Source organism: Ceratotherium simum, chromosome 29 (assembly GCF_057802395.1).
Source record: "Ceratotherium simum simum isolate JZ-2026a chromosome 29, ASM5780239v1, whole genome shotgun sequence".
Classification (NCBI taxonomy): Eukaryota; Metazoa; Chordata; class Mammalia; order Perissodactyla; family Rhinocerotidae; genus Ceratotherium; species Ceratotherium simum.
In genome coordinates, this window is record NC_141928.1 from 16,411,365 (window position 1) to 16,438,060 (window position 26,696).

At 43.3% G+C, this 26,696-nt stretch overlaps 1 protein-coding gene across 3 annotated transcripts in view; it reads left to right on the forward strand.

The window, feature by feature from the left end:
- Positions 1-1,175: 1,175 nt before the first annotated feature.
- The window catches only part of CDK5RAP2 (CDK5 regulatory subunit associated protein 2), a 174,351-nt gene continuing 148,830 nt past the window's right edge, over positions 1,176-26,696 (forward strand). For 2 of the 3 annotated variants that reach the window (XM_087419197.1, XM_087419196.1), the window contains exons 1-3: positions 1,176-1,361; positions 10,674-10,741; positions 13,806-13,873. In XM_087419197.1, the coding sequence (XP_087275323.1) occupies positions 1,306-1,361; positions 10,674-10,741; positions 13,806-13,873 (192 nt within the window). In that variant the 5' untranslated portion in view covers positions 1,176-1,305. The remainder of the gene's footprint in view (positions 1,362-10,673; positions 10,742-13,805; positions 13,874-26,696) is intronic. The other variant, XM_087419195.1, reaches the window with a different exon arrangement.

Here is a 26,696-nt window from a genome sequence, read left to right on the forward strand (position 1 = left end):
TGTTAGGAATATAGCAGTAAACAATTCAGAACACAGTCTCTGCCCTCATGGAGCTTCCAGTCTAGTGCAAGAGGAGACATTAAAAAAAACACAAAAATATATAATTGCAAAATGTGGTAAGTGCCACAAAGGAAAAATACAGGTTGCTAAGAATACAAGAAAGGGTCTGATTTAGATTAGAAGATTAGAGATGGCTTCTTTTGGAAAGTAACACTTAAATTGAAGAATGAGGAAACTGAGGATGAGGGAGGTGTTGTACGTGGTTACAAGGAAAGTCATCATCTACCCATTCACCCATTTTTTCAAGTTATTTTCATCCAGGACTCTCCGGACAGCCTGCAGAGGAAGGTAGTAACACTGAGATGGGGAGACGAAGGTTCATTTCATTGGCCAAGCTGCCAAAATTATCTAGGTGTTGGTGATTGCTTTGTGCTTTAAGAAAGGCAGTCAGGGTTATGCAGAGAGCCCTGATGTGGTTGGCAGGAGCCGCGGATCTGGCTCCAGTCCACAGACTTACTGTGCATGACTTTGGGAGAGTCATTTCCTCTCTCTGGGCCTCAGTTTACTGATCTCAGGTGCGTCTGAGCTTTAAAGGTAATAAAGGATCACTAGGTGAGAGATTGGAGAGGAAGTGTCGGTGACCACTTGGCTCATAGGGATGAATTTATTCGTTTCAAGCTAAGTGTGCAAATTACTGCTTGAGCTGGGATTCTGCAGGTAAGATTTTTCTAAAGCGAGGCAGCACCCGATTATCTGAGGTTCAACTCAAAGTGGAAGCCTTTTGAATGCACAGACCCTAAGGTTTGGGTCATTATTCTAGGAAAGCATACACCAGGATAAGAACTCTGAAGGTCCGTGAGGGCCTGGATTCCCATCTCCCGCTTAAATTAACGGACCAAGGCCTGCCTTGGCCCTCAACAAAGATGGCGTCTGCCCTGGCCCCGGCCTCAGTGCCCTCACAAAAAATGGCAGCCGGGCTCTCTTTCCTTAGTGTTGCGGGCCCCAGGTCGGATGCTCTGCCCTTAGTTAAGATGGCGGCCGCCCGCGCTTCCCTGCCCGGCTTCTGGCCTCGGCCCGCCGGCTTCACCGCGCGCGCCGCGGTGACCCCGCCTCGTTTCCGTAGGAAGAAGCGCCGGGAAAGATGGCGGCGGCTGCGGTTTGAATTCCAGCGGCGCCGCCAGAGGCCGAACAAGAGCTGGGTTGGAGGGGGCGGGACCTGGGGAGCCAGGCGGGTCGCTACATCGTGGGGGAACTAGTGCTGCCGCCGCCATAGACACCAACGCCACCACCTTGTCCGTGTCCAGGATGGACTCAGTGTTGGAAGAGGACGTCACCCTCCCCGGGACGCTCAGCGGCTGCAGGTGCGGCCCGGGCTTTGGGGGTTCGCGGTAACCGGGCCCGGGTTCCCGCTGATCGAGGGGTTCGCTCCAACGGAGACTTGGGGTCTGCTCTCGAAGGTGTTTGAGGGTTTCCGGACAGGGACAGTGTGTGGGGTGGGTTTCTGGGGGCGAGGCGTCTCTTTCGGGACCCACCAGCTGATACTGAGTGTAGGGGGCTGAGGGTCCCGACCTGCACCACACCCACCTTTCTCGTATTTCGGGACATACTTTGAAGAGGGTGTGAGGGACAGGTAAGGGGTTGTCTGAACGAGCGGGAGGAGGGGGGCCTTTTGCAGTGTGTCATCGGTGGGATCTGGTTGAGGGGCGGGGACCTGGAGGGTACTTGATGGTTTATTCTGGTTTGGGGGTTTGCATTCATTATGGGGAGTGTAGTTGGTCTGTCTAGACTTTGCTTATGGGGTCACATAGTGGCCACCAAAACTCAGGCAGTGGAGTGCAGTGGTTAAGAACCTTGGCTGGAGTTGAACAGAATTGGATTTAAATCCAGCCCTTGAAACTAACTAGCTCTGTGACCTTAAAGTCTCTTACCCTGCTTTCCCATCTGTAAAATGGAGCTAGTAGTAGTATCCACCCAACAGAGGTGGGATGAGGATTAAAAGAGAAGATGCCTGCCCAGCAATTCACTTGGCAAGTGTAATGCCTGGCACGTAGTCAGTGCTTAAAAAAATGATTCTGTGTTGCCATCATCATCGTCATCATCAATAGTAATACACATTGGGGAATAATGGCTGAGAGTGGCCTCCCAATGGACCTGTCCCAAGAGGCATTTGGAGTCCACATTGCTGGTGGGGCAGGGGTCTCTTCTGGTAGGAAGGCCTGACAGAGCCCTGCACTGCCCCAGGGCTGGGGCCCTTTGTTGTCCTGGCTCCCGGTTGAGTGCTCAGAAGGACATGGAGGAAAGCCTTAACTGAGAATCTGCAGTGTTTATCCAGCTGTGCTAGAGACGGGCTGCTTCTTTCAGTCAACAGACGCTAATTAAAAGGATGACCATGTATTTGTTGTGCAAACCCATGCACTTGTAAGAGTGAAATGAGCACAATTAATATTCGTGCCTAGATGGCAGGCGTAAACAAGTCCTATCTGGACAAGTGGTTAGTCTGTTTATTGCGAATTTACTGTGTATCAGGCACAGAGCAAGGCCCTATGCAGCTCCTGCCTAAATTGGACCTGTGTTAGTTCATCATGTCCCTTTCTCTTCATCTCACTACGATGCCCCGATATTGGGGTATGACCTCTCACCTTGATTGTCCTGGCTTCCCTCACACCCCTAATAGTCCTTTATACTATAGCTTGAAAACTCTTTTTAAAATGTAAATCTGATTGTCACAGTCTGCTGCTTTATATGTGTAATGCTGCTCATTGCCATTAAGATGAAAGTCCACTGTCATTCTCTCAGGCAGCTTTTCTCATCTTGATGCCGGTTGGGCACCACTGGGGCTTTGGGACCCAGACCTAGCTGGGTTTCAATCCCGATTCTGCCATTTAACAATCCTGTGGCCTTGGGCAAGTCACTCACCCTCTGTGAGCCTCAAAATCATCTGTAAAATGAGTGAGTCTAAAAGAGTTTAGCCCAGTGTCTGGCCCAGAGTAGCAACTCCACAGATCATCACATATTCTGCCTACCCTCCTCTCTCTGCCTTTGCAGGACCCAGGTGCTGCATACATTCCTGGTAACTAATCTTTTACTCACCTGCTTCAGACCCTCCCTGGCCACTCGCCACCCTCAGGGTGAAGTTCTTTAATACGGCTTCCAAGGTCCTTCATACTCTAGCCCCGTCTACTTCACTAGCCTCCTCTGCCCTTCCTTGTCTCCTCCCCAAGCCCTTCACTCTGCTTGGCTGCCAGACTCTTTGTAATGAACAATCTTGCCTTATTCTTTCTTATTGTGGGGCCCTGGCACTCATGTTTCTGCTGCCTGGATTGCCCTCCCTTCTCCCTTTGCCTTATTTTTTTTTTTAAAGATTTTATTTATTCATTTTTTCCCCCCAAAGCCCCAGTAGATAGTTGTATGTCGTAGGTTCACATCCTTCTAGTTGCTGTAGGCGGGACTCGGCCTCGGGTTGGACTGAGATGTGGTGCCTCGGGGTGCGCCCGGGATCCGAACCCGGGCTGCCAGCATCAGAGCGCGCGCACTTAACCGCTAAGCCACGGAGCCGGCCCTCCCTTTGCCTTATTAATGCCTGTTATTTTTCAGGTCTCAATTTAGGTGGCACTGCCTGGAAGCCTTCGCTGACATTCCCCCACCCCACCTGGGCCGTCTGTAGTCTTCTAGTCATCCCATTTATCACTGACCCTGTCTCAGCCCTGGATTTTATTGACACTAGCACTGTCCAGTAGAAATATAACTTGAACCACATGTGTAATTTAAAAATTTCTAGTAGCTACATTAAAAAGTAAAAAGAAACAGGTGAAATTAATTTTAATAATATATTTTATTTAACCAAATATTTCCATAGATTATCATTCTAACTTGTAAAAAACAACAAAAATTATTAATGAGATATTTACATTCTCCTTAATCTTACGAAGTCTTTGGGGTCTGGTGTGTATTTTATACCTTCAGCACTTCTCAGTTTGGATTAACCACATTTCAGGTGCTCAGTGGGTACGTGGGCTGGTGGCTCCTGGATTGGACAGTGCATCGTTAACTTGTCTGTGTCCCACTTTAGACGACGACCCATTTGAGAGCAGGGGCTGCGTTTTGATCTTCTTTGGTACCCTAGTTCCTAACCTGGTATCTGGCTTACAGTAGGGCTCAGTAACTATTTGTTAAATCACCGAATAAACAACGATCCTTGGAGGTGACAATATTATCCCCTTTCTACAGGTGAGGACACACTGAGGCTCATAGAGGTGAAGTGAACAGTCTGGGATCTCATGAAAATTATTTGATCGAGCCAGGATTTAAATCCAGGCCTACTGATTACAGAGCCTGGCTCTCAGTACCTTGGCCTGCCTTCCGACTAGTTCTCTGAGCCAATCTGAGAGGATTCTGGGAGGATTTTATGGAGCTGCTAGTACTTGAGCTGGCCCTTAAAGAGTGGCAGAAATGTCCTGAGAGAGACAGTTTCTCTGTTAGGTGGTCACAGTAGAAGAGCAAAATCCTTAGAATAAAATCACCTCTTTTTGTGCTAATATGGGCAATCTTCTGCTTGGTAATTTCCAAGCCCCAGTTTTAGAGACCAAACGAGTCCAATTTGTCCTCAGACTCGTGTTGAATTAGGTCAGTGGGTGTCAGTCTCTCCAAACCTGATCACCTGTGGGTGCCCCAAAGCGCCCCAGCCCTGTGAGATTTAGGCCCAGATCCCGGCCCCAGGAACCTCACCCAAGCTAAGGCCTTTTATTAAGTCCTGCCTGGTGTTGTTGAAAGAACCTGGGCTTTGTACTCAGGATGACTGGGGCTGAATCCTGCTTCAGCCAGTTACTGCTTACATTGCTTGAGTAATGCACTTAACCCTTCTGAGCCTCATTGTCTCTTCAGTGATAATACCTATTTCATTGTGTGGATGAAGCCAGATTGTATATATTAAGTGCCCCCTGGCCCCTACTGGGGGGCACATTAAATGTTAGCTATTTTTGTTATAATGTTACCATGTTGCGCTGTTTCCTGGACGGGATCCTCGGTGTCCACAACCTTGGGTCCATCCCGTTGTTTTCATGCCCAGGATTTTACCTCTCCCTGACTGTGAGCTTCCTAAGACCTGGGTGCAGCTGGGGTTCCTGTAGCACGTGGCCATTAAGTGCTTGCTGTCTGGTTAGCGGCAGACCAAAAAGGAATGTTTTCTTAAAAGTTTGTACTTTGCTGTAAGTTTGTTCACAGTTTGTACGTTCTCAGACAAAGAGTGCCTTCATGGACTTTTGTAGAAGGAGGTGAGAAAGAGGATGGTGGAATGAAATTTCTGGGGAAGGCTTGAAAGCTTAATCAAAGCTAACCCTGGATCAGGGGTACTTCTAGGCTGTGAAGTTTGAGGTGAGCACTCCCCGTCATCGGTGTAAGCTCATTGAGGGCAGGGAGCACGTCTGGCTTGTTCCTCACTGTGTCTTTAGACCTAGAACCATCTGGCACATAGTAGAGATGTAATAAATATTTGTTGATTGAATCAATTTTGTTCAGTCTCTGTTTGAAAAGAGAAATACCATGTAAACATAGGCTCCTTATTTAGTAGTGAAATGCTGCTTTGTAATCACTGTGAAAAAGTGCACACACTGAGTGTCAACTGGTACAGTCTTTCTGGAACACAATTTGGCATTATCTATTAACATTAAAAATGTGCCTGTATTTTTTTAACAGCTTTATTGAAATATAATTTATGTGCCATAAAGTTCACGCATTTAAAATACACTATTCAGTGATTTTTTTTGGTATACTTACAGAGTTGTGCAACCATCACCATCATCTAATTTTAGAATGTTTTTATCATCTGAAAAAGAAACCCTGTGCCCATTAGCAGTCACTCCCTGTCTTAGTCAGCTTGGGCTGCTATAACAAAAATACCATAGACTGGGTGACTATAGACAACAGAAATTTATTTCTCACAGTTCTAGAGGCTGGAGGTCCGAGACAGGTGCCAGCATGGTCAGGTTCTGGTGAGACCGTCTTCTGGGTTGCAGACTGCCGATTTCTCATTGTATCCTCAGGTGGTGGAGAGCAGAGAGAGGAAGCAAGCTCTCTCTCAGCTCTTTTAAGGGCATTAATTCCATTCATGAGGACTCTACCCTCCTGAGCTCATCTGATCCTAATTACCTCCCCAAAGCCCATCTCCTTATACCATCACATGGGGAGGGGAGGGTTTCAACATGAATTTTGAGGGGACACAAACATTCAATCCATAACACTTCCTATTCCTCCTTCCCCCCGACCTCAACCCTAGGCAATCGCAATCTACTTTTTGTCTATAGATTTTCCTATTCTGTACATTTCATATACATGGGATCTTAAAGTATGTTGTCTTTTGTGAGGTTCATCCATGGTGTAGCATTTAACAGTACTTATTCATTTTTATGGCCAAATAATATTCCATTGTATACATGTACCACATTTTGTTCATTCATTGGTGGATGACATTTGGGTTGTTTCTACTTTTTTAGCAATTAGGAATAATGTTGCTTTGAACATTTATTTGTGTACAAGTTTTTATATGAACACATGTTTTCATTTCTCTTTGGGTATATACCTGGGAGAGGAATTGCTGGGTCGTGTGGTAACTCTAAGTTTAACATTTTGAGGGACTGTCCAACTCTTTTCCAGAGTGGCTGCACCATTGTACACTCTCCTCAGCAGCGTATGAGGGCTCTAATTTCTCCATAGCCTCACCAACATTTGTTATTGTCTGTCTTTTAGATTATAGCCATCCTTGTGGGTGTGACATGGTACCTCATTGTGGTATTGATTTGCATTTCCCTAGTGGCTAATGATGAACATTTTTTCATGTGCTTATTAGCCATTTATATATTTTTAAATCCTTTGCCTATTAAAAACGTGTGAATATGTTTTGCTCCAGCAACTCTACTTCTGATTATCTATCCTAGAGAAATCCTCATGCGTGTGCACAGTGAGGCCTGTGTAAGGCTATTCATACAGCATTGTTTGTAAAAGGAACAACTTGAAAATCAGTTGAATTACCATCAGGGAATAGGGTAAATACATCTTTTCAAAGGTGTCTTTCAGACTGCGACCCATTGGCAGCTCATGAAATTCAACTTAGTAGGTTGCAACCAGAATTTTAAAAAATGGAATAGAACAGAAGAGAAAACATATCAAGAATTCAGGGTAGTATATTTCCTTCAATGGGTTGTGGGCAATAAAGTTTGAAAAACACTGCTGTAGAATGCTTTGTAGGAGTTAAAAACATTGAGGTAGATCTGTTTGTACTGCCATGAAAACATCTTTAGGACACATTAAGTGAAGAAAAGATGCTGCAGAATAATGTATACAGTTTGATTGCATTTGTTTTATTTTTAAGCCACAAAATAAAACTATGTCTCTGTGTATGTAAATACCTAGAAAAATGTCTGAAGGCTACGTGTCTTGCTGAAAACAGTGGTTCCCTCTTAGGAGGGGACTAAGATGGGAGTGAGGAGTAGTGTTTGTATTTATGTATTTCTTCTCTAAGAACACAACATAGAATGAAAAACGAGTTATTGAAAGATGAACAAGCATGCTCTTGGTGTAACTGTTTTCTGAATGTGATGTCCATTTCCATCCACGGCTCTTACAATGCTTCGTAAGTGGAATGCTTAGACCTCGTTGGGTCTTGTGGTGTGACTGGACAATTGTTGCCACCATGTACAGGCATAGAAAGAGGTCTCGGGGCCGGCCCGGTGGTGTAGCGGTTAAATTCGTGTGCTCCGCTTTGGTGGCCCGGGGTTCGCAGGTTCGGATCCCGGGCACGGACCAACGCACTGCTTGTCAAGCCATGCTGTGGTGGCGTCCCATATAAAGTAGAGGAAAATGGGCACCGATGTTAGCCCAGGGCCAATCTTCCTTAGCAAAAAAGAGGAGGCTTGGCATCGAATGTTAGCTCAGGGTTGATATTCCTCACAAAAAAAAAAGAAAGAGGTCTCTGCTTTGGATGGCAGTAGAGCAAGATAGGAGGGTGAGGGGTGGAGCTCAGGTGAGGGTCCATTCATTTGCTCGACAAATAGTTGACAAACAGCAGCCGCGGTGACTGTGTGCTGTGCCCAGCGCTGGAAATCCTCTGCCCCGGTCATTTGGTCCAAACTAGAGCCCCCATGAGGAAGGCATTAGAGGCGCCAGGGTGGTGTGGAGGATAAGAACATGGGGTTTGAAACTAGGCCAGCTTGGGTTTTTCAGTTTATTAACTTTTATGGGCCTCTTGTTCCTCATTTTAAAAAATGGCAACATTTAAAACTACCACCTCCCATAGGATGGCTGTGGTGAAGATTAAATGGGAGGCTGCCTGTCCCGCCTGAGTGTGGTGCCTACTCAGTGTGGGTGCCCTCTACGGGGTAGGTTGTTATGATTATCTGTATTTTGCACATGAGAAAACTGGCACTGGCTGTGTCACATTCATGTAGGAGCTTTGCGTGGCCTGGACACAGGTTAGTGATTGGAATGGGCGCCAAGAAACCTGGATTTTGGTCTCAGCTTTGCTACTAACCCCTTGTGATTTTGAGCAAATAAGTTTCTGATTTCTGAGCCTTAGTCTCCCCTGTCTATACCATGATACAATCATATCTAAGCCCCTTTCCTTTGCTTGCATAGTTTTGATTCCTGGTGGGACCCCATGAAGCCTCAGCCTTAGTTTTAGTTCTATGGCTAAGAGTGAATGATCAGAATGGGAAGAGGGAGCTACTTGAAGCTGGTGGTGTGGCTGGACCCAACTGGAGTGTGCAGATGACAGAGATTCATAGTGTTTTAAAAGTGGGTAGGTAAAGCCCAAGTGGAAATTTGACAGGAACTAGGCAGGAATTTCTGCATTAAATACTGGTTGCTTCTAAGATTTGGGATATCAAATGTCATTTTTCAGTCTTTAGTGTTTGCCTGTTGGAAACTTGTCTAAGACCAAATTCTTTGGCTTTGCCTGCCACGTAGTTTTCAACTGCGATTGATCTTGGCTTGAGTAATGGATGGGCCATTTCAGCCAATGGTAGTGAGTTAATGGCTGCAGTGGAGAGAATCTAGACACCAGACTGTAGGTTAAGCTTGACCAGTAACCTGGTGTGTGACCTTGGGCCTCTGGGCCACTCTGCAAAAGGTGGTGGTTGAATATGATTTCAATTTCTAAAATTCAATTTAGAAAATGGAGTTTGTCCCTGTAGTGATACTTATTGGAGGAAATTGAGAATTATAGAACATTGAAAAGGAGGAAAATATCTCTCATTTCCCTACAAATGTAGAATTTTAATATTTCCTTTGTCTGGTTATGTATTTATAGTCCACCCAGTTTCCAAGAAGGATTTCAGGTGACTTTAGTGTTCATGTATATATATATTTTTTTCATAATTGAGGGCATATTCTGCTTGAGTTTTTTTCAGTTACCTTTATAGCAGACACATTTTATGTAATCATTCTCTTGATGTTGGAATTTTATGATATCCAGTTTTTTGCTTGGTTCTGATCTTGTAGGTCCATTCCAACTCCAGAGTTTGGTGATCAGGCAAAATTGTCCTAGGAACAGAATGGGTTTGGATTTAGAGGCACAGAAAGAGCAAACTGCCAAGAAGCCAAGCTGAGCTTCCATCTACTCCTGGTTTACAGCTTGGGACAGGGAAGCATTATTGAGGATTAGACTTAAAAGGCTTGGATTCTGGACGTGGTTCTCTGTTTAACTGCCATGTGACTCTGCCTAGGCCACTGAAATTATCTGGGCCTTAGTGCCTTCCTTTGAAAAATGTGTGGACCCTCAGGGAATCGAGCAGTTCTCATGATGGTAAGTCTTTTATAAATTACAGAGCACTGTATGTTTCAAGGTGACGGTGATATTTTGCTCCCATTTATGGAGTACCCACAGTGTGCCAGGTACCTTGCTGGGCACTTTGTGTCTTGTTTAATTGCCAATTACTCTATGAACTAGCTGCTCTTCTCCTTTTACAGATGGAGGAAGCGAGGCTTGGAAAGGGATGTGGCAGAGCTTAGAATAGAATCCAGGGTAGTGTCTTTTGTGTCAAACCCTACCTCCTGTTACGGTTTAGTTTTCTGTCAATGTCTCCAGATCCTCACTGAACCTATTTTTATAATTCAACCAGTAAAACTTCTTTAATCAGTGAATTTTGCATTTTTGTTTGACGTTCTTAAAGTGTCGGAATTGGTGCCTAATTCTTGGAGGCTTAATTTTTGGTTATGATAGGCATATTGATGGTAAGAGTAATGATGAAGACAATAGATGCCATTTATTGGGCACTTATGGTGTGCTAAGTGTTTATGTACATTAACTCATTTAATCTTCACAGGTAGAGGGTTGTATCCCCATGTAACGTTAAGAAAGTAAGACGCAGAAACATAAGTAGCTTGTATTTGGCACAGTGCCTCTGCACCTAGCACATATATGGCACACAGAACACTCGATGTTGAATGAATGAGTTGATGAATGACTGACCTTACTGCAGGTCACTTAGCTATGAAGTATTAGAGCCAGAACTCAGCCCCGAAGACTGAGTTCTTAACCTCTGCACTGTGTGCCTCCCAGGTGGCTCAGCTGTGTGTCCCTCATTGGCTGCTGCCGGGTGATTGTCATGTGCAGTCCAGGCAGTCTTAATAGTCTCTGTTGTTCACACACTAACTCATCTCTTATCACACATGTTCTCTTCTAGTGGCCTTGTTCCCAGTTTACCAGATGACCTGGAAGGCATCAGCCCCATTGCTGGTTTGGGAAATGGTGGTAAGTACACAAAGCTGGGCATTCTCTTGAGTAAGAACAAGGGAAGGAGACACTAGACCATGAGGACCTTGAGGCGGAGCCTGGGATGGAGCTTTGATGTCTCTGGGGACCAGAGCCTACCCTGGCATGGCTAGGTGCTCCCAGTAGGTCCTCGGTATATTATATATATATTGCTTTGCTATTCGCCTCCTTTCATAAACACTAGACTAGAGGAATTGATGTCCTGTAGGCCGTATTCCATGAGTTTTATTTCTTGCTACCAGGCGTGTAGGGATTCAGCCAGTGTTTGCTGAACTGAATGACCTCATGGAGGCTGGATGTTGAATTGGTGACTCGGTTAGGCGTGGAGGGTCTGTTGGTCTCTGCTGCCGAGTGGCTGGAGGCCCTGGAGAGCTGCTGTCTGAACTTGAGTGTGCCAAGGCCTTCCTGGCAGGCTGCGGGATTCTGTTTGCCGGCTGAGGCCCTGCATTCCTACACGGGCCTGCCCTTTGGAGACAAACAGTTGGTTAGACCACAGGAGACGGTGCTGAGTAAATAAGCAGTCCATTGTGTTTAAGCTGGATCAGGAGGAGACTTTCTGCCTTGCAGTTTAGGTTTGCTAAGCATTTTTCATAATTTTTGTTTCTGAAAAAAGTAAATGCTATCATAAGTATCTGTGGGAAGTGCTAATAATTTGCCTCGTTGAAATATCTTAGAGATATTTTGACTCGTGTTTTTTTCTCTTCTCCGAAGGATGAGGTATGTGCAAAAGGAAGAAGTTTTTAGAGCAGACAATATAAGTGTCACAAGGTTTATTTCTGGAGAATATTTTAACTTATAGGCCACCCTCAGGTTTTCCTTCAGAACCTGTTAACTTTTACTTTAAATACAATGCCTTGCAATTCTGGTTTCTATTCTTCCTGCCCGCAGGCAGTTAGAAGCAGAAAATTGATAGGCCTGCTCCTTAATCCAGTCCGTAGTGTGCATCTGCCTCACGCCAGGCTCTGGGCTCAGCACTGGGATTCAGCCTTGGACGTGGTTACGATCAGCCTAGAAGACAGTTAAACAGAGAATTGTTAGGATATATCATACGCTCAGTGAATGAGCGAAGAAGGAAAAGATGCTGTGAGAGGGGAGAAGAGGGAGATGTACCCTGCTGTGGAGGAGCTGGGTCAGGCGGGAGTTTCCAGGAAACTGATACGGAGCTGAGACTTGAGGAATGGGTAGGACCTAGATGGGGACACAGATGCAGGTGACAGCATGGCCTGTTTGAGAAACAGGAAAACAAACCCGTGTGCCTTTAGTCTGGCACATAGGGCTCTTCACAGTCTGCCCCTGCCCGACTCCTGGGCCTCTTTTCTGCTGGACGCTATGCCCACTCCCACTTCTGGGCCTTTGCGTGGAAGTGTCTTCTTCCTTTTGCCCTCATCTGCCTGCTGCCTTTTTAAGACTTCGCTTTAGCTCACCCCTTCTTTGGCTCTCCCCAGGTGCGCTTTCCTCTCTGAACCTTGTATATTTCACTTCATTTCATTTAACTTATTATTGTTGGCTGCTTTAAAGATACCCAGACCACTTCTCACCCGCTTGTACTATTGCCATCCTGGTATAAGCCACCGTGATCTCTGGCCTGGATTATCCCAGTGTTCTCCTAACTGGTCTCCTTGTTTCTAAGTTCCTTTCAGTCTGTTCTCAGCGAGGCAGCCAGAGGGAGCCTGTAGAAACCTAAGTCGATCATGTTACTCCTCCAGCGGCTCCTCGGAGTCCTGAGACGAGCCTGCAAGGCCATACACAGTCTGTCCCCCAGGACCTCGCTTACCTCCTCTTCTCCCGTCCCCTTCATTTACTGCTCTCCAGTCCATTGGCCTCTTGGCAGCTCCTCAGATCCACTGGCATGCTCCCACTGGGGCTTCTCCCTCTGCCCTTCGCTTCAAGTCTGCCCAGATGTCACATTCTCCATGAGATCGTCCTTAATTTATCCTCCTATTTACATTGGCAGTGCTCACCCCACCCTTGGTATTTCCTGTCCTTATCCACTTTATTTTCTCCATAGCATTTATCACCTTTTAACATACTATATATAATTGCCCTATTATTTTTATTGTTTGTCTCCTCTTTCTAGAATATCAGCTCCATTTGTTTGTTTTGTTTCCTGATGTAGCCACATCTAGAATGGTGCCTAGCAGAGACTAGGCCCTCAATGCATATTTGTTGGAAGAACGAATTCATTCATTTACTCAACACATGTTTACTCAACGCCTAAAAAGTGCCGAGTGCTTTGTGCAGCATGAAAACAGTTTGTTTACATCTCTATCTGCCTACTAGATTGGGCCCACTCTTGGGTGCAGGATCAGCATCCCCTTCACTGTTGTTTCCCAGCCCCTGGCCTGGTGCTTGGTACAGAGTGGGGGTGTAATAAATGTTTATTGAATTAAAGAGGCTGTGGAAAGATTGGGGTGTTGGCAAAGTCTTTAACCACTCTAAAGCAGGGAGTGGCCGTTTCCGACCCACTGCCTACTTTTGAAAATAAACTGTTATTGGAACACAGCTTCTTTCTTTGTTTATGAATTGTCTGTGGCTGTTTTTGTGCTACAGCAGAAGAGTTGAGTAGTTGTGAGAGATTTTAGCCTTTATGTATGGCGTACAAAGCCTAAAATATTTATTGCCTGGTGTTTTAAGGAAAAGTTTGCCAACGCCTACCATCAAGTCGGTTAGACATGCTTTGTTTTAATTGCTGACCTGTGAGGATGATACTGTGTTCAGCAAAATAGTTTTCTGACAACCAGTAAGGAGTACACATCAGGACAGTTCTGCTTTCCCACGTGCTCAGTGCGTCTTTTGGGTTCAGCCTCTGACACCTGCATGGTTACATTGGGGCTAGTTTAAGTAATTTGTAAGTATTTGAAATATAATGGCTTAGCGCTTTCCCTAGGCTCAAATCAGTAAATCACAACAGACAGAAAGTTCCAGCAGAATATACTGTGGAAGCTGTTCATGTTGTTTTCTTTTCGGGCTCTATTCCCTAATAGGGATGCTGGGCAATTTGTGTACCATGGCGTTTTCCTCTGTCTATTTTACCTTTTTATAGTGCTCCCGAGTGTGACAGAAGAAATGGTGTCTCCCACCAGAGCACGGAACATGAAGGACTTTGAAAACGTAAGTGGAGATACCAAATTTTCGTCCCCAACAAATCATGTCTGCTGCTGCTGTCCAAGCAGACTCAGGAGGGAGCTGTATTTCTAGAGGAGTGTCTAAGTTGGATAAAGCCAGAGTTAGGAGGAATGCCGTGTCTTGTGGGCATTCTCTGTGCGACTGTTACATACCTACGCAATCAGCCCTTTTATACACGGGCAAGTCATGGGTCTGACGGGATCAGCGATTTCCAACTTGGGGGAGTGTGGTGTATTTCTGGTGTCCTGAGTGTGAGGATATCACCATACTGCACAGTTGAGAGGAGCTAACGTTTGTCAGGGCTTTCCTATTACATTAGGCACATTATTTATGATCCCCGTGTAATCCTTGCTGCAACTCTGAGGTTATTTTGTATTATCCCCATTTTACAGAAGAGCAGTCTTAGGCCTAGGAGAGACTTGTTTACCCTCACACAATACCTAAGTGGCAGAGCTGGGATTTGAATCCAGATTTTCAGTGACTCCAGAGCCATTAATCTTTCCCCCGCATTGGGCCGACTCCTTGCATTTGTAGGCCTCATCTTTGTTGCTGTTGAATGAAACATGAGCAGCCTGGACCTAGGGCTGTGTAGCACTTGTCTGAGAATGGATTGCTTGGTGATAGATTTGGCTTCAATGCTTAATGTCTTCCAGCATTGTGTCTTTCATTTGTTAGTGGAGGGGGTGTGTTGTCAACTAACAGGAAAATAAGGTTATTTTCCCAATTCCAGTTCTCCTTAACAAGTTACCTGTTCAACGCTCTCATTTATCATGGGAAGAATTAGACCCTTCTTCGTTTGTAACCAAATGAAATCCATACTATGCAAGACGCAGGAGATATTTATCGGAGGGAAGATGGAGGACATGGGGAGAAGGGCGTTCCGCAATTATGTTTCTGTCTCCCCAGTTGTCTTTACAGAACAGAGCAGTACTGTCTCTGGATTTAATTTAGAATACTCATTACTGCTAATAGTTATCTGCAAACCACCAGTGACCAATTGAAGAAATGACTTGTCAGATCTCTAATGGAAACAAGTAATTTCTGAGCTTTGAGTTGTTATAATTTCAACTGTACAACTCGATCTATGCTTTGGGGTCTGGGGCCGCAAACGAAGGAGATTTGATTATTCCACATCGTGTATAATTAAACTGTGCTCTACTATTAAATGGTTGTTCCTGTTTTATCATAAGAGTAATAACAACTACTGTTTATTGAACTCTTGTTCTGATCTGGGCACTGTAAGTGTTAAGCTCTTTATATAGATCACTTTAATATTAAAGCAACTCTGCAAGATATAATAGAGTTATTTAATTTATGAAAGGCACAGTTTTGAATTTTATTTCTAGATGGAAAAATTTAACAGATTTTTAGACTTTTGTTTTCACATTTTATTGTCTGCCTTTTGAACTGAGAGGAATCATAGAATTGAATCCAACCCTCTTTATTATATGTAGGAGGCCCAGGGATGTGACATGGCAAAGCTGTTCTGAGAGGCAGTTTGCTGCCTAAAGACCACAGCCTCTGGAACCAGACTGTCTGCCCATCCATTTCTGCTGGGTGACCTTGGGCCAGTCACTTAACCTCTCTGTTCTTTTTTTGTCTTTAAAATGGGCACGATAATAGCTTCTACTTCATAGCACTGTTGTGAGGATTAATTGAATGAATATATGTGAAGCACATATGCCTGGCACAGAGTTCATTCTATGTGTTAGCTCTTTCTCCTTCTTATTGTTATATTTGTTAAGGTTATTTTTTCCTACTCTGCCATGTGATTCACGTTTCCTTTGTTCAGACGTGTTCTTGATGAACTAAATACTATTTTTCTTAAAAGCGAGGGAAAGCCTGCTATGCCACTGTGTTTTAGGATTTATGCTTTTTCTTTATGACTGTGGTCCTTTGGCTGCTGTTAGGTTTTTATGGCATTATATTTTTTATTTTAGCATTTTCAAGAGCAAATTCTGCAGTTGAGATTGAAATGACCACACTGTTCTCAATGTCTCCCTTTTAGGTCTTTACAAGTCACTGAAAATTTTCATCTGGCTGGAGCTACTAAATGCATGATCTCTATGTTGAGGTAGTCTGAACTTTCTCTGGGATGCTTGTAGGAAATGCTTTTGGCATCTAATGCTAATTTTAAAGTCAGCATGCGTATTAAAAAGGAGGCTGGAAGACTCTTGATTTTAAGGGAGACCCATGATTCCTCTTTTTCTAGTCTCAGATGACGGGTATCTGAACATCAGGATCTGTTAGCTGGGGTCCAGCAAGACAGAGGCCTCTTTCTGGTTTTGCTTAGAGTTCATCTGTTCATCCATAAATATTTTCACATATATGCTCTGTGCCAGGCTGTGCCGGGGGCTAGGAAATTTGCGGTAGATTAAGACCAGGTAAGTCTCCCTGTCAGGAAGCTCCTAGTCTAGTTGGGGAGATGGATGGGAAGTAGTGCAGTGATAGAGGTAAGTACAAGGTGCTGTGGGGCACAGGGGAGGGGCCCTGAACCTGGCCTGAGGGTTTTAGGGAAGCCTCCCTGGAGGAGGTGTTCCTTGAGTTGGGTCTTCAGGGACAAGTAGGGATTAGCCAAGGTGAGAGGACAGGGAGAGCATTCCAGCATAAGGACTCACATGTGCAAACGTAGAGAGAGGCGTGACAGGGCGTGATGAGATTTGGGGACTTGTAAGTTCCCTTGGCTGGAAGGAGGCTGTGTGAGGGGCCTAAGAGAAGTGAGGCCACTGAAGCAGGCAAGGTCAGATCCTGGGGGTCTCGTATGTTACAATGCTTTGATTTTTGTCCTGAAGGTGAAGGGGAGCCAGTGATGGATTTTAATCAGAGGAGGGAAATGACTGGAATTGTGCTCAAGGAGGGAGCAAGGCTGGTGGCCACATGATCAGTTAAAAGGCTGCTGCTGTGGTGTTGTGGGAAGAGGGATGAGGCTGGAGTTAAGGGGATGGGTCAAAAGATGTTGAGAAGAGAGTCAGAATTTCAGAACTGGAGGAGCCCCAGGAATCATCTCATCCAGTCCCTTCATTTGACAGGTGGGGACTCTGAAGCCCAGAGAGGGGGAGGGACTTATTCAAGTTCTGATCCCAGGCCTTGTGGCACAGGACGTCTTTCTGCTGCGCTCTGCTGTTCTGTGCAAGTACCCACTCTGACCTGTGAACACCGGGTGCCTTCTTTTGGGTCTTTAAAGTGATCATCCATTATCTAATACCTCATTAGCCAAGGGTGTGATTACTTGTGTGGCAGACCTTATGGTGGGAAGTTGGCAAATTGATTTGGTCTTCAGTGGGACCCTGTCTTATTGGTCCTTCCTAGATGACAACCTAGTGGGGGGCTCCCTGGACTGGAGGAGGCCTGGGGGGGCAGCATTTTGTAAAGGACTGTGCTTATCTGGTGTGACCTGTTCTGGAGACTAGAATCTCTCTCTCTCTCTCTTTAAAAATTTTTTGGATGAGTGGGGAAGACCCAGAACCTGGTTCAGCATATCCAGTCCAGGTAGCTATCTTTATCCATATGTAGACATGTTTAATTCTGGCTTTTTCTGTGACCTTCCTGACAGAGAATGACATGAGTAGCTTTCCATCTCCATTAATTATGGTGGATAGTGTTGTTTAATGACTGTCTAATAGTTCATAAAGACTTGTATTAAAAGGGATGTGTTGAACATAATTTATATAATCTATTAGTGTGGGATGTTCCAGATTGTTTCTAATTTTTCACTGTTAGAAACAAAGCTGTGATGAATATCCTGGTGCATATATCTTTTTGTAGTTATATGATTATTTCCTGAGGATAACTTTCTAGAAATGGGATTTCTGGATGTCAGAGATTTTAAGTATAATACATGCAACAAACAATAGATACTACAGAAGAGGATTTGTTATTTCTGGTGGCTTCCTTTCTAAAGAATTGAGAAAACTCTTAGCTAGGTGTGGCTGAAACAATTGTCTGCATCCTGTTCCCACCTGGGTCTCTCTTCATCCGTATCCTGTGCTGCCTTGTTGCATAGCCATCTACCCTGAGGTGCTGGTTTTCTTGTATCCATGCCCTTATTCCTTTTTGTTAAAAATTCTTGGTCTCAGCCGAGACAGTTGGTCAAATTTAGTGTTGTATGTGTGGTGTGGCTAGGAGGTTTGCATCTTCCAATTTGCTCTGTAACCTTTCCCTTCACTCCCACCCCCCGCCCCGTTTGTATGACCCTGAAGCTTCAGAAGCACAGAAGTATATGGATATGACCTGGACTTGGGAATGACCAGAATTGGCTTTTAGGTCTGGCGCTGACACTTAGTGAGCTGTGACCTTGGTTAGGTTGCTTCCAGAACCTCATCTGTAAGGTGGGGCTAATACTGTCTTTTAGTCAAAGTTGTTATGAATATTTTATGAGTTATGGTATGAATAGCACCTAGCATGATGTGTGGCACATAGTGGGTACTCAATAAATAGTGGTGTCCACTCTAATCTGAAGAGTCTGTCTATTACAGCCGACTGCCCCTGGGTTCTGCCCCATTTGTTTTCAGTGTCTGCTGATCCTTCTATGATGTTTCTTTGACCTTGGAATGAAATCCCTAACTTCTTGCTGTGGTCCAGGAGACGCTGCCCTGTGTGATGGGCTCCTCCATCTCTCTGAGCTCAGCCCAGGCCTCTCTTTCCTCATGCACCGTGCTCTGGCCATATGGGCTTGGTCCTTCACACATGCTCCTTCCTCTGCCTGGAACATCCTTTCTCCTTCTCCTTGAGTGGCAGGCCCCTCAACCTTCATGTCTCAGTATTAACGTGATGCTAGAGAGGCCGTCTCTAGCTCCCTTCCCCAAGTCTCTAGGGACCCTGTTATTCTCTTTTATAGCAAGCGCTCAGCACCCTGTCTTTTCCACCATGGATCTTATACTGGTTTATCATTATGTGTTTTTTTGAGTACTTGATTACGTGTCTCCTCTACTCTATCCCTAGTACTCAGCACCAAACCTAACAAGATGGTAGACACTCAGTACACATTGATTGATTATGTGTGACCTTGTCTAAGATACTAAACCTGTGAATTTTGGTTGCCTTATCTATAAAATGGGAAAAATGATATTTGTCTCATGGAGTTCTGGTGAGGATTAAATAACATACTCCAAGACAGTACCTGGTATACTGGGTCTTCAGCAGATGGGGCGGCTGCTGTCGTTATTGTTAATGAAGTGGTTAGAGACGGCATAGCTAGACGGAGGTATGCCTTGTAATCAGGGTGAGGGCATGCAGCGCCAGAGTCATAGGAGAGCAAGCAGTAATGAGGGCAAAGTGAGGCTAAGAAGGGAGGACGAGGGGTGCGTTCAGAGCAAGGCAGGAGAGCAAGAACCGTGTGGATGCGGGGCAGTGGGAGTGGTCGAGGACTAAGACTGTAGCTGGTAGAGCGCATGTCGCAGCCACTCTCTGTGGTGCTAGCTCTGCACAAGATGGGGCGTGACAGTGCCAGGGGCCTTTGGAATCAAGTTTGGCTTATGGCTGGTGGGGCTGTCTGGAAAGTGTTAAGGATGGGGGTTCATCTGTGTAGGAGGATGGCCTCCTGCTCACAGCATTGAATGCTCTGAGTTCTCATACCTCTGCATGTCCTGGCCATGCCCTCCAAAAACCTGGCCACATGGCAGGCGGGGCAGTGTAAATTTTTACAATCTTTTTGAAGCCCATTTGGAAAGAGATTTTGATAGTCATAAAAATAATATTATTCTTGAGCCCCACTAATCCGTTTTGGGAAAATCTATCTTAAGGAAACAACACAGTGGGAGGAAAAAGCTCTGTGCATGAAGGTGTGTGTTGCCACATTGTGTATAATTGTGAAAAATTGGGAACAGGGGAGTTATATTTTATGTTTGTTATTTCTTTGGCTTGCGATATGCTTGTGATGAAGGTATTTCACAGATGAGGAAGCTGAGGTTGGAGAGATTAAATGACTTGCCCATGAGCTTGCTGTGATTAAGAAACTAAAAGCAGGCAAATTCAAATCTGGTCTTTCTGGTTGTAAAGCCTGTGTGTTTTCCGTTAGAGCACCCTGAATCTATGAATGCTCAGTAGAGAAATAGTTACATAATTGACTATACATCAGTTCAGTAGAATTCAGTGCAGTCATTTTAAGTGATAATTATGGGTAATTCTGCAACATGAAAATATTTAATATATAACGTTAGGGAAAAGCAATGGAATATACAAATTCACTTATGATTTTACAAAAAGTGTATTCATGAGCAACGTCTGAGAAGAATGTAAAAAGAGTTGATTTCTTAAGGTAGTTATATTCTAAGTGTTGTTGGGTATTTAGTTTTAAAATTCGGCTATTGCTACACTATTGTTTGTTACTAAATAGATGTTTGCCTGGTAACAGTTTTCTTGATTTGAAGACACCATGGAGGGTACTGGAATTAGAAACAAATTTCAAAGTATCCTCCTCCTTTTTTTTTTTGCTGAGGAAGATTTGCCCGGAGCTAACATCTGTTGCCCATCTTCCTCTTCTTTTGTGTGAGGAAGATTCGCCCTGACCTAACATCTATGCCAGTCTTCTTCTCTTTTGTATATGGGTCGCCACCATAGCATGGCTGCCGGTGAGTGGTGTAGGTCCACGCCCGGGAACCAAACCCAGGTTGCTGAAGCAGAGTGCACTGAACTTAACCACTAGGCCACGGGGCCGGCTCCATCCTCCTTTTACTAACCTCTCTTAGCTGCTGCAGGCAGAATTATCTTACGTGCAGTATTGTTTACCAGAGATGAACTTTGGGCAGCAAGAGTTCATGGTTTTTGTGATGTCTAGGTGAGTGAGTGGTCTAACAGTTTTTGGACTTGCCAAGACTTTCAGAATTGATGGTGGCCCAGAGATCTGCTTATTGAGGGCTTGAGTGAGAAATGGATTCCTTTTGAAAGCTATGTTGTGTTTACCGCTTGCTAAATGGCAGGCTCTGCCAGGTGCTTTAGCACGTTTAGTTGTCACAACACCCCTGTGAGATAATTGATTTTTATCCTCATTTTATAGATGAGCCAACAGTGGCTCAAAGATGTTAAGTAATTTTCCCAGGGTCACACGGCTCACAGGTGGCAGCGTTGGGAGTTCAGTCTGTTTCTGTGGACCCCAGGCCCTTGCTCTTCGCCCTTGCTGCCTCAAATGGAAAGGTGATCTGGTGCGGTGAGCTTCAGCTTTGGGGGCGAGGCTCTTGCAAGCCATTGAAACTGACCGCCAGAGTTAGGCACCTTGCTTAGATTTCACTTGAGGGGGTCCTGGTTGGAGTTGCCCTGATTCTTTTCTATGTTTTTGGTTTTTGTTTTTCTTCCGTTTTTGGTGGAGCTCTAGGCTAGGCAAGGCTTTTGACAGGGAGTGGGAGTGGGAGGAAGCGAGAATGACTGACTAGCAGCTCCTTCAGAGGCTGTCCCGCTGCTGAGCTGGGGCCCCTCTCCAGCTTCAGAGAGCACCACCCCATAATCATGTTGGGACGTTTTCCATTTCGGATGGCTGCAGTTCCACAATAACACTTGAGTTCCAGGGGCTGGAATGTGGCAAGCGCAGCCCTTGCATTAGCTTACTTTTGAGCATTAAGTTTCTAAGTCATATTTGGTGGGTTTTATATTTTGGGGTATTTATTCCTACTGTATGGTAAGCTGTTTTCAGTTTTTCCAGCTGAAGTTTTTTTTTTTTTTAACTTTTTGAACTTGTTTCTCTTAAAGGGAAAAGTACAAATGAGAATATTAGTATGTTTTAAGTTCTTATCCTGTGCTTGGCACAATGCTAAACATTCTAATTAACTTCTTTTAATCTTTATAACAGCTCTGTGAGATAAGTGTTATTATAATCCCATCTTTATAGATAAAGAACTGAGGCACATAGAAAAAATGAACTTGACTAGGGTCATACAGTTGAGTAAGGTAGTCTGAATTGTATTCATTCCTTAATTTATTCATTCATTTAACAAGTGTTGGTTATCTACTGTGTTCCAGATACTTTGCTAAATCTTCAGGAGAAACAGCCATGAACAGATAGATAAGGTCCCTGCCCTCAAGAAGTGGATTACAGGCGGGCCCAGTGGCATAGTGGTCAAGTTTGGTGCACTCTGCTTCAGTGGCCTGGGTTTGTGAGTTCGGATCCTGGGCGTGGATCTACACCACTCGTCAGCCATGCTGTGGCGGCGACCCACGTACAAAGTAGAGGAAGATTGGTGTAGATGTTAGCTTAGGGCAAATCTTCCTCAACCAAAGAAAAAAAATGTGGACTATATTCGTATAATAAGCATGATAGTAAATAATGAATGTGTAAATAAGTAAGATGAATACAGATTGTGAAAAGTTCTTGCAAGAAAATAAGAGTTATGTGTTAAGAGAGTGACTTAGTGGGGGTGGAAGAGATGGGGACCACTTTAGATTGGGTAGTGAGGAAGAGCCTCTCTGAGGTGGTGACATTTGAGCTGAGATGGAAAGGGTGAGACTGAGCCACCCTGGCACGTGCTGCAGGAAGAGCTGTGCAGGCAGACAGGGCCTCTGCTTCTTTGAGGACGAGAAAGGAGCCCAGTGAGGCTGGAACATCGCCAGCAAGGGAGAGGATGATACATGATGAGGCTGGCAGGGTTGGGGTAGGAGCCAGATCGTACAGCACTTTGTGGCCGTGACAGGGAGTTTTATTCTAAGAGTGATGGGAAAAAAACCAACGGAGTGCTGTGAACCAGATCGATCTGACTTTGAAGCCTGTGGGACTCACGTTGCATCACCCTTATCTTCCAGAAATTTGCATATGTGTGTCTGTCCATCCATCCAGCCATTGAGTATTTAGTAACTGTCTCTTATGTTTCAGACTGGAATGCACAAGCTAGATATGGTTCCTGAACTCTTAGAGATGGTTTGGATCGAAAGCAGGTAACTAGCTGGTTCAATGCAGTGTGATAATTGCTGTCATAAAGGAAGTAGAGGGTGTGTGGAAACGTTTAGAAGGGTCCCCAGTCCAGCCTGGTGGGGGGAGTCAGAGAAAACTTTATGAGGGACGCGGTGTTTGGCAGAGAACTAGACTGGCATTGTTGTGGAAAAGATGGTGCCTGTATTTCGTTTTATTCATTTGGGTCTGTCTGGTGTTTCCAGTGACCTTCTGAAGGCTTATTTACCTTTCTCTTATTTTTTTTTAAGCTTCTTTACTTATAGGAAAAATATTCCTTCAAGTGTTGCTAAGAATTTTAGCAGTGTGTACAATGTGGGCATTCTAAGGAACCTCCATAAATATTTTATTGGTAGATGAGTAATAGAATAAGGTTTCTCTGTATAGGAAGCTTCTGGCGGGGTAGACTTTTTTGTTTGAATGAGTGTTTTATGTGCTGTTTCCTTAAAATATTTAAGAGGAGGCTTTAATGAACCTACCAATTGTTTCTTGTGCTGTTCTTTTTAGCTACGAAATTGAAAACTTAAGTGTTAACAAGAGGGCCAAGGGCAGACAGTTTGAAAATATACTTAATGTAGAATATGCTTATCATTTTATTTTGTCCAGTTATAGAAGTGTTTATTAAAAATAGTGTTATATACTGTTACCAGTTATTTTTTAAAATGCTGAAAAAAAACCCAGTGAGTGTATATGTGTGGGTATATATTAGCATTCAAGTACAACTATTAATATTTGCTCTATTTCACTTTAGTTATTTTTAAATCAACTTTACTGAGATGTAATTTACATAAAATAACCCATCAATTTTAAGTGTTGGATGAATTTTGACAAATGTGTACCTCTGTCAGAATCAAGTTTTATGTATATATATATATTTATAATTTTCTTCTACATGTGTGTTCAGTTTTAGGTTCATGCAACCAACACCACCGTCAGAATATAGAACAGTTGCATAATGCCAGAGAATTCCACTGTGTTGTCTGTTTGTGGTCAAACCTTCTCTTCATCCCAAACCTCTGGCAACTAATGCTCTGTTCTCTGTCCCTATAATTTTGCTTTTTCCACAATGTCATATAAATGGAATCATACGGTATGTAATCTTTTGAGGCTGGCTTCTTGCCCTCACCGTAATGTCTTTGAAATTCATTCATGTTGTTGTGTATATCATGGTAGCTGAATATTATTCCATCGTGTGGATGTACGCTGTTTATTCATTCACCGTTTGAAGGATATTTGGATTCTTTCCAGGCCCTGATGATTATTAATAAAGCTGCGGTAAACATTCGCATACAGGTTTTTGTGTGAACATAGGTCTTCATTTCTCTAGGGTGAAGAACTGGGAGTGGAATTGCCGAGTCTTATGGTAAATGTAGGTTTTTTAATAAGAAACTGCCAAACCGTTACCCAGATTAGTTGTGCCATTTTGCGTCCCCACCAGCCGAGTATGAGAATTACATTTGGTCCACATCCTCTTCAGGATTTGGTATTGTCAGATTTTTTTTTTAGCCCATTCTGTTAGGTATGTAGTGGTATCTGATGGTGGTTTTAATTTGCATTTTCCTAATGGCTAACGATGTTGAAAGTCTTTTCTTGCGCGTATTTATCATCTGTATGTCTTCTGTGAACTTCCTGTTCAGATCTTTTGCCTGTTTTTTTCCAACTGGGTTGTTTTCTTACAGTTACGCTGTGAGAGTTATGATTCTAGATAGAATTCATATGTTGGATATGTGATTTGCAAATATTTTCTCCCAGTGTGTAGCTTGTCTTTTCATTCTCTTAATACTGCATTCTTCAGAGCAAAAGTTTTAAATTTTGATGAAGCCCAATTTATTGATTAAAAAAAAATCTTTTTTATGGATTCATGCCTTATATCTATATCTAAGGTGTTATATCTAAGAACTCTGCCTAGCCCCAGGCCCCAGAGATTTTCTCTTATGCGTTCTTCTAAAGGTTTTATGATTTTACGTTTTACATTTAGATCTGTGATCAAATTTGAGTTAATTCTTTTTAAGGTATGAAGTTTAGGTTGAGTTTCATTTATTTTGTAAATCAGTATCCAATTGTTCCAACACCATTTGTTGAAAATGAAAAGACTACCTTTTCTCCATTGAATTGTCTTTGCACCTTTGTCAAAAATCAAAAATCAATTGGCCATTATTTGTATGGGTCTATTTCTATATTCTGTTTCATTGAATTCTTTTTCACGGTTGTTTTCACTCATCTAGTTCTTTTAGTGTTCCAAATAAATTTTATAATCAGCCTGTCTCTATCTGCCAAAAAGCCTGCTGGGATTTTGATTGGAATTGTGTTAAATCTATAGATTAATTTGGAGAGAATTGACATCTTTATTACACTGAGTCTTGCAATCCATGAATTTGGCAAGTCTCTTCACTTATTTAGTTCTTGATTTCATCAGCATTTTGTGGTTTTAAGCATGCATAATGTTTTATTAGAGTTATACTTAGGAATTAATTTTTTTGGAGCTATTATAAACAGCATTTTTAAAGAATTTCAGTTTCCAATTATTTGTTGCTATTATATTGACATATGGTTGATATTTGCACGTTGTCTTTGCTAAACTCACGAGTTCTAGGAACTTTTTTGTAGATTTGTTGGATTTTTCCACATAGATGATTATATCATCTGCAAATAGGGATGGTTTTATTTCTTCCTTTCCAATCTGGATGCCTTTTATTTTTTTCCCTTGCCTTATTGCTCTGTCTGGACTTCGAATACAATGTTGAATAGGAATTGTGAGAGCAGTTATCCTTTCCTATTCTGGTTGTTAGGAGACTAGCATTCAGTTTTTCATCTTTAATTAAATATGTTTTTTATAGATATATGGGTTTTTTTTAGTTGCTGTTTAGCAGATTAAGAAAGTTTCCTTTAATTCCCAGTTTGCTGAGTTTTTATCTTGAGTGGTTGTTGGGTCTTGTCAAATGCTTTTTCTGCATCAATTTATATAATCATATATTTTTTTCTTCTTCAGTCTTTTAGTATGGTGGATTATATAGATTGACTTTTGAATTGAATAAGCCTTGCATTCTTGGGATAAACTCCACTTATGTATTAATCTGTTTTTTCAATTTACTAAAATTTAGTTGAGGATTTTTGTGTCTATGTTTATGAAGGATTTAGTCTGTAGTTTTCTTGTAATGTTTCTGTCTGATTTTGGTATCAGGGTAGTGCTGCCCTCATAAAATGAAGTGGGAAAGTTCCTTCATCTTCTCTTTTCTGGAAGAGATTGTGTAGAATTGATATTATTTCTCCTTTAAATATTTTAAGTTATTATTTCTTCCAATATTTTTTCTGTACCACACTCTTCTATTTTTCTTCTGTTTTTCTGGGACTCTGATGAATGTTAGACCTTTTGATATTGTCTCAGATGTCCCTGAGGCTCTGTTTATTTTGTCTACTTTTTCTATCCATTAATAGTAGTTGACTGGGCCGGCCCCGTGGCTTAGCGGTTAAGTGTGCGCCCTCCGCTACTGGCGGCCTGGGTTTGGATCCTGCTTCTCTGGCCATGCTGAGGCCGCGTCCCACATACAGCAACCAGAATGATGTGCAACTATGACATACAACTATCTACTGGGGCTTTGGGGAAAAAAAAAAGAAGGAGGATTGGCAATAGATGTCAGCTTAGAGCCAGTCTTCCTCAGCAAAAAGAGGAGGATTAGCACTTATGTTAGCTCAGGGCTGATCTTCCTCACAAAAAAATAAAATAAAATAAAACTCTTAAAAAAAAATAATAGTTGACTTTAAAAAATGAAGTTTAATGTACATACACACTCAAATCATATGTGAATAGTTCAGTGAATTATCAAAAAATTAACATATCCACATAACTATCACCCAGGACAAGAAATGGAACATTATCAACACTCTAGAGGTCCCCTTCGTGGCTCCTCCCAAACGCTACCGACTTTTCCTCTCTGG